We start from the raw sequence: 20,291 nt of genomic DNA on the forward strand, positions 1-20,291 counted from the left end.
TTGAAATTTGATGCCCCCTTCCAATATGTTGACACTTATGGGGACTCTTCATCTGCTGGATGGGCTGAATTGGAGGGTCTTAGATCAATGAGCTAGGAGATGGGAAGAAGAAGGTAGATTCAAGAATAAGCAGAAATGGCAGCATGTGTGACACAGCCCTACCAACAGCGATGGCTCAGGTCCCTGCTTGCCGATCCATTCAAATAGAGCCTATCGGGGAGAATTTACAGGAAATGGGCTGTGCTGGATCCCATGTATGTCTGGAAGTCCTTTGCTACTCCAGAGGAAGAGCCCTGCTTGGACGCGAAGCCAGCGAAAAAGAAAGTAGAGCCAAGACAAAGAGAAAACCCAAATCCTGACCCTGTCATTGGAGACTGGACATGGAGTCCAAGCCCCGCATCGAGCTAATGCTACCTCTCAACTTTCCAGCTATGTGAGCCCGTAAGTTCACTTTGGCCTTAAAATGGTTTGAATTAGGGTCCACAACATGTGTGTAAAAGGGTTCTCATTAATGCAGCTTCTTTGGGGAGTCAGGTTCTGGCTGAAAGAAACTAGGATTTGGGTTAACATCAAAACGATCTCACGAGCACCACTCTCAGTATTTTGTACAGAATTGCCAGTTGACTCATCAACATTTCAGTTCAGAACGTTCCCCGGGTAGGAGCTGGTTGGGTTCAGCCAGAGACAAAAAAATAAATACGGCCCCTAAATGGGCTGGACGGCAGACAGATGAAGTCACAGGGTCTCTAAAAATGGATTCAACTTTAGTCCATTTCTAAGGCAGTGGAACAGAAGGGCTTTAAACCTCCAGAATCAATTATGTGTCAAAAAAGTATTTACTCGGCTTCCAATGAATGCATCTCACTAGTAGGCCTCTCGGGATCTCCCCTATATCCCCCTACAATATTCTAAACCAGCTCGTACCAAGAACTGGAAGGATCTTGAGTTCACAGAGCAACACTGACTTGAACTTGAATCCTCTACTCACAACTCAGCGTCCCGGTAACAGGGATAACTAATGTTTGCTAATTAGCTTGTTTCATACTCTCAACAGCCCATTGAATCAGGTCCTATAATTACCCCACTTCATAGACAAGAACCACAGGGGAGCCTCAGTAACCTCCCAAACTCAAACAGCTGGGCAGTGGCAGAGTGGGCTTGGAAGCCCAGGCAGCCTGGCTCCAGAGTCTGGCTTCCCAACGTGTGTACAAGGCAAGAAGTCAAGACTCAGGGGGGTGCCTGGGTGGCTTAGTCGGTTAAGCGTCCGACGTTTGCTTAGGTCATGATCTCGCGGTTCGTGGGTTCGAGCCCCGCGTCGGGCTCTGTGCTGACTGCCAGCTCAGAGCCTGGAGCCTGTTTCAGAGTCTGTGTCTCCCTCTCTCTCTGACCCTCCCCTGCTCACGCTGTCTCTCTCTCTCCTAGAAATAAAAAAAAAAAAAAAGTAAGTAGTCTTTGTCACTGGGTGGAGGGGGTGGGGGGGGAAGGACTTCACTCTTCCTTCTTAAGGAAAGAAAGAAGTAGCAAGGACATACCAATGAGTCACACAATCTGTATGAAGGAAAACTGAATTTTTGGACTCGGAGGTTTTGAGCAAACGGTTCTCATCAGACAGGAGGTATTTCTAGAATACATGCTGTCTAAGTACAGACCCAGGTCCTACTAGGGGCAGGCGCAGCAGCTTCCCAGTACGAGGTGACAGGGTGTTTGTCAGAACAGCTGCTAAGGAACAAATCAAGTTCTAGGAATCCGGACGTCAACTAACAGTCTGTGGGGACAGGCTCAGACTCTTGAGCCTCGGGAGTCCAAACCCTCCAGAGAGAGACCAAAAGGGACTGGAGTTTCCTTAGGAAATGGCAAGTCGTTTTATTTCAAAGCCCTTTGAGGCTTCAGAAACAAGTCACTAGTTTCTGATGCCAACAGCAAGGAGCCAAGCTGATGCAGAAGCAGGATTCGCTCGTTGGTTGAGTGCCTGGGTGGCTCAGGTGGCTTTTTATTTTAATTTTTTGGGTTTATTTATTTTTGAGAGAGACAGACAGACAGACAGTAGAAGAGGGGGAGGGGCAGAGAGAGAGGGAGACCCAGACTCCAAAGCAGGCTCCAAGCTCTGGGCTGTCAGCACAGAGCCTGACGCGGGGCTCAAACTCACGAATCGCGAGACCTGAGCCAAAGTCGGACACTTAACCGACTGAGCCATCCAGATGCCCCGGCTCAGGCATCTCTAGATCCCGGGTTTGTGAGATCGAGCCCCACGTTGGGTATCGAGATTACTTAAAAGAATAAAAGCTTTGAGGGGCGCCTGGGTGGCTCAGTCAGTTAAACATCGGACTCTTGATTTCAGCTCACGTCTTGATCTCAGGGTTGTGAGTTCAAGCCCCCTGCTGGGCGTGAAGCCTACTTATAAAATTAAGAATAAAGTCTTTGAAAAAATAAAAAAAGATCATTTGTTAGCCTTGAATAACCCAGAGAGCCATTCATGTGTTTCACCGACGGGCTTTTATTAAACATGTACATAGGTCTCATACTGAAATGTTTTTATTTATATTTTTTTTAAAAAAAGAACTTCTTTTATTCCTAGTATCAAAATAGTTCTTTTAAATACCTTGAAAACCAGTAATACAATTATTTTTTTTATATATTAAATATCTTCTTAAAGTCTCAATCACTTCTCTTCCATCTCTCTCCTAGAATCCCGCTTTCTCGTGATTTTGGCATCTTGGATGCTTGTATCCCAGGGAAGCGTTTAGAGGTTTGAAAGAGAAGCCAATGACGAGAACTGACTTGGTGTTGAAGACTCTTATGTCCGCGGCTGCAAAGTTGGCCCACACCCAAGTCACTCTTGAGTGCAGGGATTCGGGCCCTAGAATTGTTGAAAGGAAGCACTTCTTGCCCTGAAATAGCAATGCTGACCCCACAGCACCCCCTGGTGGCCTGCACAGGTAAAAGCACCCAGCAGATCAGGAAAGTATTTGGACATGCTGTGTTGGAAAATCTAGATGCAGACACCAAAACAAAAACAAAACTAAATTAAACTTATTTCCCGGGGTCCCGAGACAACTGGCTTCCGGGAGCCCACTCTCCACACACACAAGCTTCTCACGACTGGAACCCACCGTCAGAAGCTGGACTCGGGTAACGTTTTCTTCCGACTCAAGGAAAGAGTGTGGTATTTCACCTTCTGCAAGGTGCCGAAGGGAGCGTGCTCCCCTGGGAGGGTCCTCTGGGATGGGCCCAGGGCGCTGGCCCTCGGCCTCACGGCTCTGCGAGGGAGGCGGAGGGAGCTGGGCGCTGACCACACGTCCCTCTCCGGGCGGCTGGCGGGGGCTCTGGCCAGGCTCTCCCGGGCCCAGGGGGGAGGAGAGGAGCCTCGAGCCCGCTCATCCACAGCCAGGCTCAGCCTGCCGCTCACCAGGGAGACTGGGGGCGCCTGGGGGGCCACCTGTGGCCGATCATATTTGTTCTCCTTCTTGGAAAACATGGACCTCAGAAGGGTGAGGGTCCCCTGTGGGATCCTGTCCGGCTCAGCATCCCTGCCATCCACATTAGCCCTCGCCCTGGCGCGGGCATTCTGGCGGCTGTCTGCACTATTTCTAGATAATTCCGTGGTGCTCAGAGCCTCTGTGGGGGAGGGTGCTCTGCTAAGGCTTCCTGCCGGGCCACTTCCCTTGCAGCTCGCGGTCTTCTGGCCCTCCGGCCGGGCTCGTTGCTCGTTCCGCACCGAGGGCATCACCGTGAGGGGCAGGTCAAGCCACCTGGGGAGCCTGATGTCCTGGCTTCCATTCCCCTTGGCTTTCCTGGCTGTACTTAGACCATCTGCGGTTCCGGGGGCTGCACGGGGGCCGGGGTGGCCTGGGAGGCAGGGCGCCCGGGCAGGCACCCTCTCGCTGGCCCGCCCGCTGCCGTCACCCTGGGCGGAGTCCACGTTCTCGTAGGCAGCGCCCGTCAACAGCGGCACAATGGACTGGCTTGTGGATCGGGGTCTCCGCCGGGACTCCAAGTACTCCACCAACTCGACAGTTGCACCGGGTGGTTTCTCCCTGGGTCTGAAAGACCACCGGAGGGGCATGGTCTTAAAGGCCCCCTGCTTGGCCCTGGAAGGCGCAGGCTCCTTCATGCTGATGCTCCGGCCTCGTACGCCCCGTACCAGACGCCTGGGCTCTGGCTCTCCTGTAAGAGACGATAGCATCAGGGACCAAACAGCCCTCCCAGCTGCAATGAGTGGCAATGCCCGCCATCCGTCTAACAGACACTGACTGAGCGCCCCTGATGGATCGGGCACCGTGCTGGCCGTTGGGGACACAGCAGTGAGCAAGCCATGGAGGTTCTAGCCCTCGGAGGCATCAGTGTTTGCTTGTGCCCAGCAGAAGTCCTTCCTTTTCCAGGTTACATTAGGTGCCTGTATCTTTCAAATGTGAGATTCTCAGAGAACCCTATCCTGGGCTAAAAAGAAAAACTAAAAAGTTGTGCATTTAATTTTATCAGAGATGCCGCTTACATCTTCCCTCTGTGTCTTAAACACCTGTGTATGGCTGGAAAGATACTTTTCATGTGTGATGCTTAAATGAGAAACAGAGTCGGAAAAAACAGCGCAATCCAACTTGCAAAAATACATACTCGTGTGTGTGATACATGCATGTGCAAACATATAAACAATTATGAAGACATAAACACTAAAGTGACAAGGTGTCAAGGGGACCGTGGGATACTGTGACTGATTTTCTTCTTCTTTTCTAAATCTTAATGTTTCTAAAGGGAATACACACATAACCAAGGATGTGTGCTTCTTCTCAAGAAACATTCAGTTACGAAAACACTTCTATTTACAATAGCATCCAGGGAGCCTGGGTTGCTTGGTCCGTTGAGCATCTGACTTTGGCTCAGGTCATGATCATGAGGTTCATGAGTTTGAGACCTGCATTGGGCTCCACACGGATAACGCAGAGCCTGTTTGGAATTCCCACTCTTGCCCTCTCTCTCCTTCCCTCCCCCGCTCATGCCGTCTCTCTCTCTCCAAAATAAATAAATAAACTTAAAAAAAATTTTTTAAAAAGAATATAATACTTAGGAATTAACCAAGGAAGTAAAAGATTTATATAACAAAAAACTACAAAACATTAAGAAGAAATTAAAGATAACATAAATGGAAAGACATCCCATGTTCATGGATTGGAAGGCTTACATATTGTTAAAATGGCAACGTTACCCAGAACGATCGATCTCCAGCTTTGATGCAAATTCCTTTCAAAATCCCAATGGGGCTTTTTGCAGATGGAAAAATCCATCCTGAAATTCATATGGAGTCTCAAGGGACCTCTGCAGCCAGTCACAAAAAGACAAATACTGCATGATTCCACCTCACAAGTTACCCAGAGTGGCCGTAACCAGAGAGACAGAAAGTACAGAGGTGGTGGCCAGGGCCTTGGGGAAGAGGAGAGGGCAGTGTTATTGTGTAACAGGCAGAAGCTTTCAGATTTACAAGATGAAGAGTTACAGCGACGGATAGTGGCAATGGCTGCGATACAAGTGGAATGTATGGAATATCACTGAAACGTACTCTTGAAAAAGCTTCGAGTGATCAACTTTGTTATGTGTATTTTCAGGTGATAATAAAAGCAAAAAAACAAAAAACAAATTGCAGTGTCTGCCTTCATTTATAAGATGCCTGTAATCACAGAGGGTAAAAACCTTCGCCTGAAACACACAACCCACATGGTGGAGGTACAGTCGCGTGTGTTGAAAGACCTGAGGTCAACTCCAAAAGACTTCCCCGACAGCTGACTGCTTGTGTCATGGAGTAGGAGAGCAAGCCCCATACGAGCAAGGGCTGTGCCACAAATACAGCCCCGGTAAGCAGCATGGCCACCTGGGATGAGCCATGTGAGGCGGGACTGGGGATTCTCAGAGGACAGGTGACAGCTCAGTATGCACCGGTAGAGAAAGCGCAGCATGTGACACATCAGCCAGGCTCCCGGGGAAGAAATGACCAGAAGGCAGAGTCCCAATGCCCATCAATGACTGGAAGGGTCGGACAGCATCTCTGAGGTTCCTGGGGAATTCTGCCTTCCACGGATTATTTCTGGGAGTTTTTAATCGCCTACATTTTTTCCCTCCGCTCAGTCTTGTGTTCTTTAAAGCATTTCCGTAGCCAGCAAGAGACACGATTTCACCCAAAGCATTTTACAATTTCACTGTCCATAGGCCCTGTCGCTCCACCATTAAATCCCCATGCCTCGGGGGAATAAAATGTGCTGGGGTCTGAGACACATAGGCGGGTTTTTTCCCCCCTCTTCTGCAACCCTGGGAAGGGCAGAAAGCACCGCTTTTATTAGAACAGAGCCGTGACTTGGCTTTTCAAAACGAGATAAACACAGCCGGTGGCCTGGCAGGTGGCTAGGTAGCGTGGCAGCGAGTCCCCTCCTCCCGGATGAAAGGCCTGGGTCCCGGCCCACATCACCCCTACAGCTCCCTTTCATGGGGGCCGCAGAGGCCCGTGCAAGCCCTTCCTTCTGCATCTTTCTAGAGGCCAGCGAGGAGGCACCTTGGCCCCCAGGGTAAGAACAGAAGGGACAGCTTAGTGCCCACACTGATGCGGTGTCACCAGTCACAAATGTCTCCCTTCCGAGGGGAGGGGACAGTGCTCCCCCCGCTCCTCCCCGGGGGAACCTCCCGGGAGAGAGCCAGAGGCAGAGGTGGCGTTCTGAGATGCCTGAGGAGGGAATCTGTGGCCTTGGTCATGCCCAGCCTCCTGGAGAACCAGGAAGGAAGAGTCTAGAGCCTTGGGCCCCATGGGGGACATGAATAGCTAAGGCCTTCCTAAAGGTTATCTAAGCCCCGGGAGCCTGCAGAACAGGCTTCCCAGGTCCGGTGAGGCCTCCTCACACTGATGGTGCCCGTGCGGCCCCACCGGTACGTGGCTCTGGAGACAGCAAATGAGAAATGCCCCATCTGTTCTTATGTGACTTTTTCTCCTCGGCTAATGAAATCAGGCATCGATCTGACCTCACGATGTGTGTGTGCCGTGAGCACCCAGACCTCAGAACAAGACTCCTGGTCCAGTGCTCTCAGCTCTCAGGCTGTCCCAGGGCTTCCACTGTGGCTCTGACAGCCACCCACTTGTGCGTTCAACAGACATGTAATGAGAGCCTCCTGTGTGCCAACCACGTGCTTCCAGTGCTGGGGATGGAGCCGTGGGAAAACACACAAAGGGTCTGCCCCTGTGGGGTTCAGCAGAAAGCAACATGTGATGGCATGGGATATAGTGCTGAGAGTTATGATGCAGAATGAGGCAGGGGAAGGGTGGGGATACAGCGTGGGGACTGTGGAGTGAGGAGCGACCTGATGAAAGGGAGAAGGAAGCCACGTGGAGACTGGGGAAAACAGCCTCCAGGCAGCAGAAACAGCAAGTGCAAAGGCCCTGAGGCACAAGTGAGCTCGGTGGGTCAGGGAAGCAGCAGAGAGCCCACCATGGCTGTAACCAAAGGAGCAAATGTTCCCCAAGAGGGATCTTCATCTTCCGACATCCTCTCTGTATTTGGAGGCATCTCTTTCTCTGGTTGCAGTCTGACTCCCCTACCCCCCGACTTTCCACTGGACCCTAGAGGGTAAGGACAAGCTACTCAGCCGAGCCAAGCTCTGTCCACCTCTGAGGCCCCTTCCATTGCTCCAAGAATCACCTACGCTCGGGGGAGCATGGAGGGGACCCCAGCGGGCAAACACAGAAAAAACAACACCATGCATAAGTGGGTCCAGGAGTCAGAGGGCAGACAGAATCATCAGAATGGGCCCCTAATGAAGTGGAGCCACCGGAAGAGACAGACCAGAGACAAGCTCTCAGGGAGATTAAAATACACAACACGAGAGGACTGCCAGATGTCCTCTGGGTCCTAAAATTCAGTAAATGCACTGAAGACATGCAGGGTTGTGTTTGAGACTCAAGTTAGCGGCCGGAAGGATAAAGGGAAAGGAGGGATCTCACACCTGAGAGCAAAGTGACCAAGAGAAATCATGGGAAAAAGCAAGGAGGCAGAGAGAATGGGCCTGGGGAGCCTTTGGGCAAATGACAGAAATCTGAAAAGTCAGAGAGACAGTAAGCAAACAAAGAACATTTCCCTAAAGGAAAGCCTGCATCACACAATCAACAAGAGCCAAAGTGTGGAAAGAGCCCAAATGTCCATTGGTGGATGAATGGATAAAGATGTGGTGTGTACATACAATGGAGTGTCACTGGGCGATCAAAAACAATGAAATCTTGTCATTTGCAACAGTGTGGCTAGAAACAGTGTATTAATGCTCAGCAAAATAAGTCACAGGAAGATAAATATCACAGGATTTCACGCATACATGGAACTTAAAAATTTAACCTTTTATTTATTTTTGAGATACAGAGAAAGAGCGCGAGTGGGGGGAGGGGCAGAGAGAGAGGGAGACACAGAATTGGAAGCAGGCTCCAGGCTCCGAGCTGTCAGCACAGAGCCCGACGTGGGGCTCGAACCCACGGACCGTGAGATCGTGACCTGAGCCGAAGTCGGACGCTTAACCGACTGAGCCCCCCAGACTCCCCTCATATATAGAATTTAAGAAACAAAACAGATGAACATAGGGGAAAGGAATGAAAAGTAAGATAAAATAGAGAGGAAGGCAAATCATAAGAGACTCTTAAATACAGAGCACTAACTGAGGGTTGCTGGAGGGGAGTGGGGGGATGGGCATGAAGAAGAGTACTTGTTGGGGCACCTGGGTGGCTTAGTCGNTAACGAGTCACTAAATTCTATTCCGGAAATCATTATTACACTATATGTTAAATAACTTGAATTTAAATAAAATTTAAAAATGAAAAATAAATATGACCTGTCATGCTGTCTCAAAATAAATAAACTTTTAAAAAATGAATAGGGGCACCAGGGTGGCTCGGTAGGTTGAGTGTCCGACTTCGGCTCAGGTCATGATCTCACGGTCCGTGGGTTCGAGCCCCGCGTCGGGCTCTGTGCTGACAGCTCAGTGCCTGGAGCCTGCTTCAGATTCTGTGTCTCCGTCTCTCGCTGCCCTTCCCTTGCTCATGCTCTGTCTCTCGTGCTCTCAAAAATAAATAACACACAGGATGGATGGATGGATGGATGGAAGGAAGGAAGGAAGGAAGGAAGGAAACAGACCAGAGGGAACACTAAAAGCATTTCAAACACTCACTTTGCAGGGGTGGGAGGGGGGGACTGGGAAGCATCTCGCTGGCGGGGGAGGGACAGAAGGCAAGCAGGAAATATGACAACTCACAGAAAAGAATAGTCTGGCTTCTATCCATATAATAGGAAAATGCATTTACACATTGGGAAGAAGAAAGTAACAACATTACGCAAAATTAATCCCTCTGAGAAAGACAAATACTCGTATGTGGAATTTAAGATACAAAACAGACAAACGTAGGGGATGGAAGCAAAAATAATATAAAAACAGGGAAAGGGACAAAACTTAATAGACTCTTAAATACAGAGACCAAACTGAGGGTTGCTGGGGTGGCTGTTGGGGGGGNATCACTGGAATCTACTCCTGAAATCATTATTGCACTAGATGCTAACTAACCTGGACGCACATTTAAGAATTAATTTAAAAAAAAAACACACAAGATGCAAAAGAACAGAACTTGCAAACAAAGGGAAGAAAAGGGAACAAACAGCAACGTGATCAACTGTAAAAAACAGGGAAAAAGAAAAAAAAGAAACCATAACTAAAAAATGTTCTTAATGGAACAAAATCAAGTTTAGGGCTGTGACTGACGAGGGGGCGTGAGGCAGGTTGAAGACAAAATTATAAGCTAGCGCCTCCCGCACCCCCCGCAGGTGGGATGTGCGTGATATTCCTCAGGCTCTTCTGGCAGCCCAAGGACACAGGGGAGGAAAGAAAACAAATGGTTAACTGACAGACACCACAGCCATAGAGGATGTGGGGCTCCCGTCAATTTACAAACATCTTAGTAAATTGCAAAAAAAAAAAAAAAAGCAGCCAATCTTATCAATGGCCTCACCTCCAGCAGAAACCTGCAGACTCAGTTTCCGGGAGCCCCAACATCACCCCTCCACAGCGATGTGGGAAACAGGGACAGCAGGAAACAGCAGGTGAAATTAAGTTTCCTTATATCCTGCAGCCCGCTGACAGATGCCTGGGGTACGAACTCCCTCCTGTCTTAATGTGAACGCTCTGCTAGAGGGAAAAACCACCTTGGCTTGACCAGAGCCCCAGGCGTCAGTAATCTGTGAGTCTTCTTTAGCACATGACAATCTCATCGCGAACTTCCCCTGGACTTCATCTCCCCCAACTCCCAAATATATAACCCGCCTCTCCACAGGGTCCGGGGTCCTGTCCCCAGGCTTTAATAAAATCACCTTTTTTGCACCGAAGACGTCTTCAAGAATTCTTTCTTGGCCGTCGGCTCCGGATGCCCCCCTCACCCATCACCCCAAAACCTAAGCAGTTACATTAAAAATGAATGGGCTGAACGTATCCTTGTAAGGCTCTCGGTTTTGACGTTCAAAAAAAATAATAATAGTAATAAAATAACAACTTAGCATTCACTAGAAACCACCTAAAAGTAACTATAAGAGAAAAATTCATAAAGCAAAAGAGAATAGCAAAGTGATACCAGGCAAATGCAAACAAAAACAAAGGAGGAAGGGGTGGAATGATTAATCTTGAACAAGGCAGAATTTAAGGTTAAAAGCAATTAAGCAAGATAAAGAGCCACATTACACTGAGAACAGACAACTTATAAATAAGACCTACCAGTCATCAGCTTACAGACACCTAATAACAAGGCAGCAAACAATATAAAGTAGAAATTCCTAAAGTTCCTGGTGTACTTGATTAAAAATACAGCCGTACAGAGGGTTGCAATATACCTCCTTCCTGGCGAGGCCGTCCTCGAAAATGTCAACTTAAAGTGAACTGAATCCAAAAATCGACTCACCTAATTTAAGAGTTACGACCGAAAGCTCATATCCCTCAAATAGACACAGTCGACATTATTTGATGCGTGCACAGAACATCGACAAAATTATAATTATGTACTTACTGCATCACCAAAAGGGAATGCTTTTGGAAAACCACATTCTTGGCTAACCATCCACAAAATTAGAGAGAGTTCCAGGGAGACCCTCCCCCAAATCATAAATGCTCTAAACTTCCAGATAACCTTTAAAGAGGAAATAAAAATGGAAAGAACGTAGTATCTGGAATGCACTGAAAAAGTGAGAAACAAAACCTCAAAGGCCCAATAACAGTCATAGAGAAAATCTAGGATCAGAAGCACTTCTACCATGAAGCTGAAGTCTTGAGGCCCCTTTTTCATCCGGGAGGCTTCTGCATAGGGCCCTAGTGGTGTTTTCACATAGTCTTATTTTCTTTTTTTTCCCCATTTAACAGAGAGAGAGAAACAGAGACAGAGACAGAGAGAATCGGAAGCAGGCTCCCTACCCAGCACAGAGCCCAACATGGGGCTCGATCCCACAATTCTGGGATCATGACCTGAGCCGAAATCAAAAGTCGGATGCGCAACCAACTGAGCCACTCAGGCACCCCATCACATACACGGTTTTATTTTTTCTAAAATTTGCAAACGTAGGGTGTCTTTACATCTTCCTCCTTGGAGAGCTTCCTATACCCGTCCCCAGTTACGGAAGATGCAGTCCCCTTCAATATTCCTTGCAGCCACTCCTTTTGGTCCAAATGCCTTCCTCACTCTCGTATCCCATAACTGAAGCTACCAGAAGGATGAGGTTCCCAAGCTGTTAGGGTATCTCTCCAGAGGACTGCTTGGCGTTTGGGAGGGACAGTCGGTCCTGAAACGACACCATCTCTGGCCCTGCCCACTGGGCGCTACATGTTACTTAGTCCCCTCTACTTGTTTGGATGGTGACAGAACTCTCCCCCAAACCCATGGGGAGAATGGGTGGTACCCCACCCCCCACCCCCCAGCATGGAAACGTAGATGCTGGAGCTGGTTTGCCCAAGCTGACTGCTAACAAGAAAACGAGGCTGGGGTTTCAACTATCACAACAGGTTCCGAAGCCCATCACCGTTTGGGTCCAATGTCAAGAGGGGGCGCTCCCTTTGGCAGCAAGGCTCTGGCGAGTGTGCATGGGAATAAACTCCAGTTTGGAATGTGCGTAGCAGCCACAGAGCCAGGATGCCGGCGGCCAGAGGGAGCGGGGTCTGCCCGGAGCCCCGCCTCTTCGCCAAGGAGGTGAGCTCGCTCCTGGTGACTTCCCAGCCTCAGCTTTCTCCTCTGGAAAAGGGGCTTTCATTTCACCCTCCTGGAGATGCTGATGACCAGATGGAGAAGTTAAATGCCTGCCAGGGGCTGGGATACAGTTATTCTTCCATATTCCTTCCCCTCCCGCCCTAGCGCTCTCTGTCTCCTGGGGGGTTGGAGGGTGGGGGGGTCCTCTGAAGCTGTGTCTGACTCCTGGCTGAGTTCCACGTTGACAAGTTGGGCCCTTGAGGCGCCTGGGTGGCTTAGTCGGTTAAGCGTCCGACTTTCGCTTAGGTCATGATCTCGCGGTTCGTGGGGTCGAGCCCCACGTCGGGCTCTGTGCTGACAGCCAGCTCAGAGGCTGGAGCCTGNGTGCCTTCCCACGGGGGCGGGAAATACACTTCTCCCCGGGGGGAGAACTGAGAAGTGGCCCAAGGTCCCATGGCACTGGAACAGAAGTGGGTCAGAGGCTCACGCTGATGGGGATAGACAAGCTGGGGAAAGAATGCCTCCTTTTTTGGTTTGCCAGACACTACGTACCCTCAGTGTGCATCAGGAAAGGGCAAAAGGAAAGTCTAGAGACAGGGTGAGTCAGAACATAACGCATTAAACAGTTGGCCTCCACAAAAAAAAAAAAAAAAAAAAAAAAAAAAAAAAAAAAAAANAAAAAAAAAAAACCACAACCACACACACACACAAACACAAAAAATGCCCTCTAAGGAAACATACAAATGTCATATGCACGAAGAGGCGCTCCGATCAGTATTCTGTCTGTGAAATACTGGGGGCCAAAATGCCAAATCCTAAGGAACAGTCAACCCACTGGCAACACATAAACCCTTATAAACCAGAGGGCTGGATACAAAGATCCACCTGCAGCCTCAAGATTGTATCATCACATGTATCCACTCAGAAATACGTAACAAGAGCCTGCTACATGTCAGACACCCTGCTGGCCACTTGGATACAAGGTAACATAACGTATAAAGACGTAAATAGCTGATGAATGAATGCATAGGCCACGCCCAGGAGCAATCTCACTCCCAGATACTCACAACGGAAACATGGGAGCAAATATGTGCACAGACGGGGCACTGGCGAGAGCCCACACCACAAAGGACCCCAGTAACCAACCGCAAGAGGAGACGTAAGTAAAACACGAACTCTTCTGACAACGTGGGTCAGTCTTGCAGAGATTTCCGGAGCGTCACCAAGTAACTTAAGAATCTATAATTCGAGTCCCGCGTCAGGCTGTGTGCTGACAGCTCAGAGCCTGGAGCCTGCTTCGGATTCTGTGTCTCCCTCTCTCTCCCTCTCTGCCCCTCACCCACTCTCTCTCTCTCTCTCTGTCTCTCAAAAACATGAATAAACAATAAACATTTTTTTTCTTTTTTGACCAACGGAATAAGATGACAACATATATAAATTTCACAGATACTACGCTGGGGAAAGGAAACCGAACAGGAAAAAAATACGTACTATAGGACTCCATTTACATGAAGTCCCAACTCAGACAAGATCAATCTATAGCGTTAGAAGTGAGAATAGTGCCCCCTCTGGAAAGGAGGGAAACAGTGATGATTGAGAAAACAAAAGGGGGCGGGGAGGGCCTGGAACATTCTATTTCGTAATCTGGGTGACCGTTATACGGATGTGTACATTTTGGGGTCATTCATCAGACGTGCATTTGTGATTAATAGACTTTTCTGTGTATATATCACACTTCCATTAAAAAGATTTTTTTTAAGTTTTATTTTGAGAGAGAGAGAGAGGGAGGGAGAGAGAATCCCAAGCAGACTCTGCACTGTCATCACAGAGCCCGAGGTAGGGCTCGATCTCACAAACTGTGCAATTATGACCTGAACTGAAATCAAGAGCTGGATGCTTAACTGAGCCACTCAGGTACCACCGAAAAATCTTATTTTAAAAGCTAATTCGGGAGCTACGAGGACACACGGAAACTAAGTAATTAGCACATGTTGCTTCTTTCTGAACATAGGGGTGCAGAGCACGCACACGCTCGGAGATTTAACGGATGGGCTATTTCTGTGGTTACCCCCTGGCTCCCTGCACCATCATTTCCTCCCTCCAGGGACAGGCCCATCTGAATCCTAATGGCATCATCTGGATGCCAACGTGCTCTGTGTCCCGGTTGGCGAAGAAAAACGAACACGAGCTGCGGTCAGTTGGCGTTTCTCTGCAGCTACCGCGCCTTTAACCCCGGCCCCGGGAGGAGCTGCTACATGCCGTCTCAGCCTCAGCCCTGCAGGCGTCTCCCGGGGCCGGGGTCAGGTCACAGTTCCCCTGGGTTTCCAAAGCCATCCGCCTGCTGACGACTCCTCGTTACCATCCAGACCTGGATGTCGTACCGGGGTCTCAGAATCACGTGTTGCAAAGTTTCTGATTTTTCCCTCCCTCCCCGCGCCCCGCCGCCAATGACCTGCCCTCCTCAGCAGGGAGTCCTCCCTGACCACTCGGCTCCTCTCACAGCCCACAGCAGCGAGTCCTGCCAGCTCTGAATTCAAATACAGCCAGAATCTGGCCGCCTCCTACCCAGCACGCCGCTCCCGGGGCCTCGCCCTCGCTCAGATGGGCACAGCCAGCCCCCCACCCGGCCTCCCACCCTCGTCCCCACCCCCCGTGACGGAGTCACAGAGCAGACTTGGTGAAAATAGAAATCAGATCGATCACCTCTCTGCTCAGAATTCCCCGACGGCTACTCACCGCTCTTGGGGCCAAACGCCAACTCTGTACCGTGAGCCGGAGGGACGCTCCCTCTGCCTCTCACGCGCAGCCCGTGNCGGACCGAATCCCTCCATCATCCCCCTGATGATCTACTTCCTTCCTTGCTTTACACCAGGTCATCACATGCATCTACTCGTTTACGTCTGGTTTTCCCCATTAGACGGCGAGCTCCGGGGAGCAGGAGGGCAGCGGACGGGGGAGGTGGGTGGGGGGAGGGCTGGTCACGGAAGATGCGATATGAGACACGAATGTCTCTCCTAATGACGGACATTTTTTAAAAAAATTGTTAAGGCCTATTTATTTTTGAGAGTGATAGAGAGAGAGACAGAGCGTCAGGGAGGGAGGGGCAGAGAGAATCTGAAACAGGCTCCAGGCTCCGAGCTGTCAGCACAGAGCCCCACGCAGGGCTCGAACTCACGAACTCCGACATCATGACCTGAGCCAAAGTCGGCCGCTCAACCGATGGAGCCGCCAGGCGTCCCTGACGGACACGTCACACTCAAAGCTGAGGAGCAGCGGTCGTTACAGAAAATGACAATAAAACCGGCCGATCTTACCGACACGGTGGGACATACCCTTTTCCTGATCGGAGAGGCCGTCGGCGAAGACGGGAGGNACGAGCCAGTGATCGGAGAAGGACGAGCTGGTGGAGCCTGTGGGGAAGCACAGAGGGAAGGCTGGACCTGGACCCAGCCCGTCGGGGGTCCCCGGAGGAGCTTCTCAAAGCCAGACCCCCACCCCCCACCCCCCGAGCCCTGGGACTGCACAGCCAAAGCAGAAGCACGCAGGCAACAGTCACCACCAGCAGAGGAACCCGCAAGGGATTAGCCACGTGACCAAGCTGAAAACTCAGGGAAACTTGGGACAGAAAGGTCAGTGCGCTGCTGAGGATGCAAGCGCTTTTCCCGGGGCGCCTGGGGGGCGCAGTCCGTGGAGCGGCCGCCTCTCGGTTGCAGCTCAGGTCGTGATCTTAGGGTGCGAGAGTCCGAGCCCTGCATCCGGCTCTGCGCTGCCAGCACAGGGCCTGCTAGGGGTTCTCTCTCTCTGTCCACACCCCCCCCGTCTCGAATAAATAAAACTTTCAAAAAAAGTGTTTTTCCTAACAACTACTTGCCACCATCTCTAGTTTTCTAAATAGGCTAGGTTTTCCATTTGTTTTATCTTCTATAAAAGGAAGGCAGGCTTCATGTTAGGGTTGATTTAGCCCTCCTGGGGCATTTTGGTTTAATTTGCCTGCCTTCCAACAAGGGTTAGGAAGAACATATAGACAATTTAAAAAAAAAAAAAAAAAAGATGTCTGGGTGGCTCAGTTGATTAAGTATCCGACTTCGGCTCAGGTCATGATCTCATGGATCACGAGTTCAAGTCCCGCGTCAGGCTCTGTGCTGACAGCTCGAAGCCTGGAGCCTGCTTCCATTCTGTGTCTCCCTCTCTCTGCTCCTCCCCTGCTTGCGATCTGTCTCTCTCTCTTAAAAATAAATGAACATTAAAAAAAAAAAAGCTCTCTCATCCCAAAGATAACGATAGAATTGCAGAGTGAAATAAATCACATAAAAAGGTCAACTTTGATCCTTTTTTAAAATTTCCTCCTCAGGGCGCCTGGGTGGCTCAGTCGGTTAAGCGTACAACTTCGGCTCAGGTCATGATCTTGCAGTTCGTGGGTTCGAGCCCCACGTCGGGCTCTGTGCTGACAGCTCAGAGCCTGGAGCCTGGAGCCTGCTTCGGATTCTGTGTCTCCCTCTATCTCTGCCTCTCCCCCGCTCATGCTATCTTTCTCTCTCAGAAATAAATAAAACATTTAAAAAAATTTAAAATTTCCTCCAGACTTCCAAGTTTGAGGTTGTTAACTAGAGGTGTCGCTGGGCGGGGTTAAGCAGCTACCTTTCCTGCTGAGACCCTGGGTCCCTAATAACCGCCCTTCCTCACAGGACAGACTGTTAGGTGTTTGTCGCACAAGCTTCATTAAAGTCTGGCTCGATATGAGGGAGACCCGAAACCTGAAATCCCCAAACCACCAAGGGTCACCCGCTGCAAAATATTCCTTTCCCCTTCCTGGGTTTTACCGTGTGCATCGCACAACCCAGCCATCAGGACGCCTGCCTGTCGGACCCAAATCTCCAAGCAGCAGTCAGGTCCCCCGCCTCCAGGCCCGTGCCCACCTCCCCGGTCCCTGGTGTCTGACTGAGCCCCGGGCCAGAGCCGCTCCCCGCACGGGCTCAGCTCTCACCTCTCACAGAGCTGCTAGCTGACCAGGGAGGGATGCTGTTCCGTTTCTGGTAAAACAGAATGTAAGCCCCTTGCGTGTTGACCTCCTCTTCCCGGAGCGGGTCCACCGTGCTGTCATCATAGCTGTACCAGCGGCCATCCAGAGAGTTCCGGCAGTAGGCTGCAAAAGTCCAAACCCCCCCCCGGCCGGTTATGGGAGCCCCTTCAAAGCAGAAAGGATGTCTCGCCAGCGGAGCTGAAAAAACGGACGTGTCTGTAACAGACTGCGAAACATCGGTCCACGTGGGGCCGGAAGTGAATTCTCCGGAATCAGAGAGATCGATCAGTTACACAGCCAGCTGCCTACTGATAAAAGGCATGCTGTTACTTTAGGTCTGAATCCGTACGTTGGAGCCCTTGCTCAGGTAAAACCTCCAGCCACGGGGAGCCCCAAATTATTTAGCCAGACCGTAATGTCCACGTTCACCCTGTTCCCTGAGAAGTTCCGAAATACGCATCTCTGATTCAGGATGCAATAAAAAAAATGCATTTGGGATTATGGCATACTTCTTTCCTGCCTATGAACTGAAGCAAAACATGAAGGAAAATGTCCATAAATAAGATTCTTACCATCTCTGAAACAATCATGACAAAATATGCTTTTCCTTTCCCTCCACATCTCAGTGAAAGGTACCATCACCCACGAATACAGGGTCAGCCCACTTTTCTGTAATGAGCCACACAGGAAATAGCTGAGGCTTTACCAGGTCACATATGGCCACAGACAGTCTCTGCATCTATATCTACATATTTAATATATTATATTGTATAATTGTAATAATGTATTATAATATATACACATTTACATACATATACACATACATATTTTACCACCTTTTAAAATGTAATATATATTGTATATATGTACACACACATTATATATAACATATATACACACGCACATACTTTATACCACCTTTTAAAATGTAATATAATATACACATATTATAATGTACATGTGTATATGTGTGTATTATATATAAATATATATAACATATATACACACATATATATACACATACATCTATTTTTTTTACCACCTTATAACATGTAAAAATCATTTTTTCACTCACAGGCTACACAAAATCAGGTACTGGACCGGATGTGGCCTGCAGGCCATGGTCAGCTGAGCCCTGCGCCAATCCAAACCCAGCACCTGGGGGCTCGGCTTTGCCTGCCTCTTCCCTTCCACTCCACACCCAGTCCAAAAGCCAATCTTACTGATTTTACTTCCAAAATGCATCTCCAACATCCCAACTGTCACCTCCTGAGTCCCAGTCAACACCATCTCTGATTTGAGTCCCAGAAATTCCTAACCAGAACTCCCACTTCTACTCCGCCTGTTTTCCATAGATAAGAGCTATACCCTCAATTTGTGAACTAGATTATATCTTTATTCTTCTTCTGCCCAAAACCTTTTAATGGCTTCCCATTACGCTTTGGAAAAAATGCAAACTCTGGTCCACAGCCTACACGTAGTGCCCACCTCTCCAGCCTCATCTGTGTTACTTACCCCTGACTCACTATACTTCAGCCATGACGGGCTTTCATCAGTTCTTAAACACACCAAACTCTGCCTCGGGGGCCTTTGCACATGCTAGTAGCCCTGCCCGTAATGGTCTTCCTCCTAGTAGTCACACAGCTCATTCCTTTAGCTCTTGGCATACGGGCGCTATCCTCAGAGAGGCCTTACCTCTATCACAGACCCAAGCAATGAAACCCTTTCATAATGCCAGGCGGTGGATGAGCTAACATGACAAGCACCTGTTAACTGGCTGTGTCTGAAATTCGACTGAAGGAGGGCAGCACTCCTCTCTGTCTTGCCTAGCACCGAACACAGCGTCTGGCACAGAAGGGGCAGATAACAAATCCTTGTTTCATGGTCCCTGATTTTCTACACAGCCCCGTGCTTTCCAAACTGTAGGTACCTTGGAACCTTAGAAACAGTGCACTTTCCAAATAATACTTTAAAGCATTTTTTAACATGAAATCGCTTGTTATTCCGGAACAGCGCAGACCAAGCTGCCGGCTGTTTCTGTCTTTGCTACTGTCCACCTCTCTCGAGCTCCTCGCAGGGAGGACAGGTAAATGGGCGCCCTGGAAATAACACACACCACACCCGATAAATAAGAGGCCCTGTGTTGAGTCACAGATGAGGGTAAGCGCGGGTTCCAACAGTGATCCCCCTCTCGTTCCTGAGGCCAAACACTCAGGCTGCAACTAACTTGACGTTCCGACCACCATACGAGCTCAAGGCTGCGGCTGGGACCTGATCCCCCACTCTGTGCCAGGTCCATGGTGCGCGGCAGCTGAGGGGTTGGCGTATGCCGAGTGCCTGGGGCAAGCTCGGCCTCGAGGGGTGCACCCCTCCCCGGGCACCCTGAGGCTCACCTGTGTAATGCCCACCCCTCCCCAGCGCCCCGAGGCTCACCTGTGTAATGCCCACCTTGCAGACTGCCGTGGTGGTTGCAGACGGCGTACAAGTCGTACAGGGAGTCGGGCGGGCAGGCAGGCCGCTCCCAGGAAGGCCAGGGGCCCGTCAGGGGCCTGGGGGCCACATGTGGGCCCATGTCGAGGCCACAGAGCGGGAACTTGACGAGCGTGGACAGCTTGTTTCTCCGGTCGCCCACCTGCCAGAACCGTTTCAGGTGGATGATGAGGATGTCAGGCAGGGTCCACAGACTCAGCTTCACGGTGCCCCGCTGGAGGGCGTCGCAGTGCGGACACTTCCACGCGTCGTCCTGCGCCAGCTGGAGAGGAAAGCGCCCGACCGTCAGGGCCACCCGCCCTTCCCTGCCCCGGGCGGTGGGGGGGTGGGGGGGGGTTAGGGCAGGNCTCCTCCTTGGTGTAGAACCGGAAACACTCGTCCAAGGTGCAGCTGGGCTGCTGGTGCGCCTCCCGCTGCCGCCGCACGCTGTCCGCGTCCTGGACCCGCTCCTCCTGGGGGCTCCCGAACAGGCTGCCAGGAGAGGAAGCCGGCGGCATTGGGGCGTCTCACCTGCGGCCTCTCACGGCAGGCAGGTGCAGGGCGCCCAGCACACAGGTG

At 50.2% G+C, this 20,291-nt stretch overlaps 1 protein-coding gene across 1 annotated transcript in view; it reads right to left on the reverse strand.

Annotated features, from left to right (window-relative positions):
- Nucleotides 1–2,474: 2,474 nt before the first annotated feature.
- The window catches only part of USP43 (ubiquitin specific peptidase 43), a 45,682-nt gene continuing 27,865 nt past the window's right edge, over nucleotides 2,475–20,291 (reverse strand). The window contains exons 12-16 of the mRNA XM_077746724.1: nucleotides 20,081–20,204; nucleotides 19,677–19,998; nucleotides 17,208–17,366; nucleotides 15,556–15,633; nucleotides 2,475–4,164 (exon numbers count right to left, since the gene is read on the reverse strand). Coding sequence (XP_077602850.1) covers nucleotides 3,113–4,164; nucleotides 15,556–15,633; nucleotides 17,208–17,366; nucleotides 19,677–19,998; nucleotides 20,081–20,204 — 1,735 coding nt within the window. The 3' untranslated portion in view covers nucleotides 2,475–3,112. The remainder of the gene's footprint in view (nucleotides 4,165–15,555; nucleotides 15,634–17,207; nucleotides 17,367–19,676; nucleotides 19,999–20,080; nucleotides 20,205–20,291) is intronic.

Source organism: Crocuta crocuta, unplaced genomic scaffold (genome assembly GCF_008692635.1).
Source record: "Crocuta crocuta isolate KB4526 unplaced genomic scaffold, BGI_CrCroc_1.0 scaffold139, whole genome shotgun sequence".
In the NCBI taxonomy this organism is placed as follows: Eukaryota; Metazoa; Chordata; class Mammalia; order Carnivora; family Hyaenidae; genus Crocuta; species Crocuta crocuta.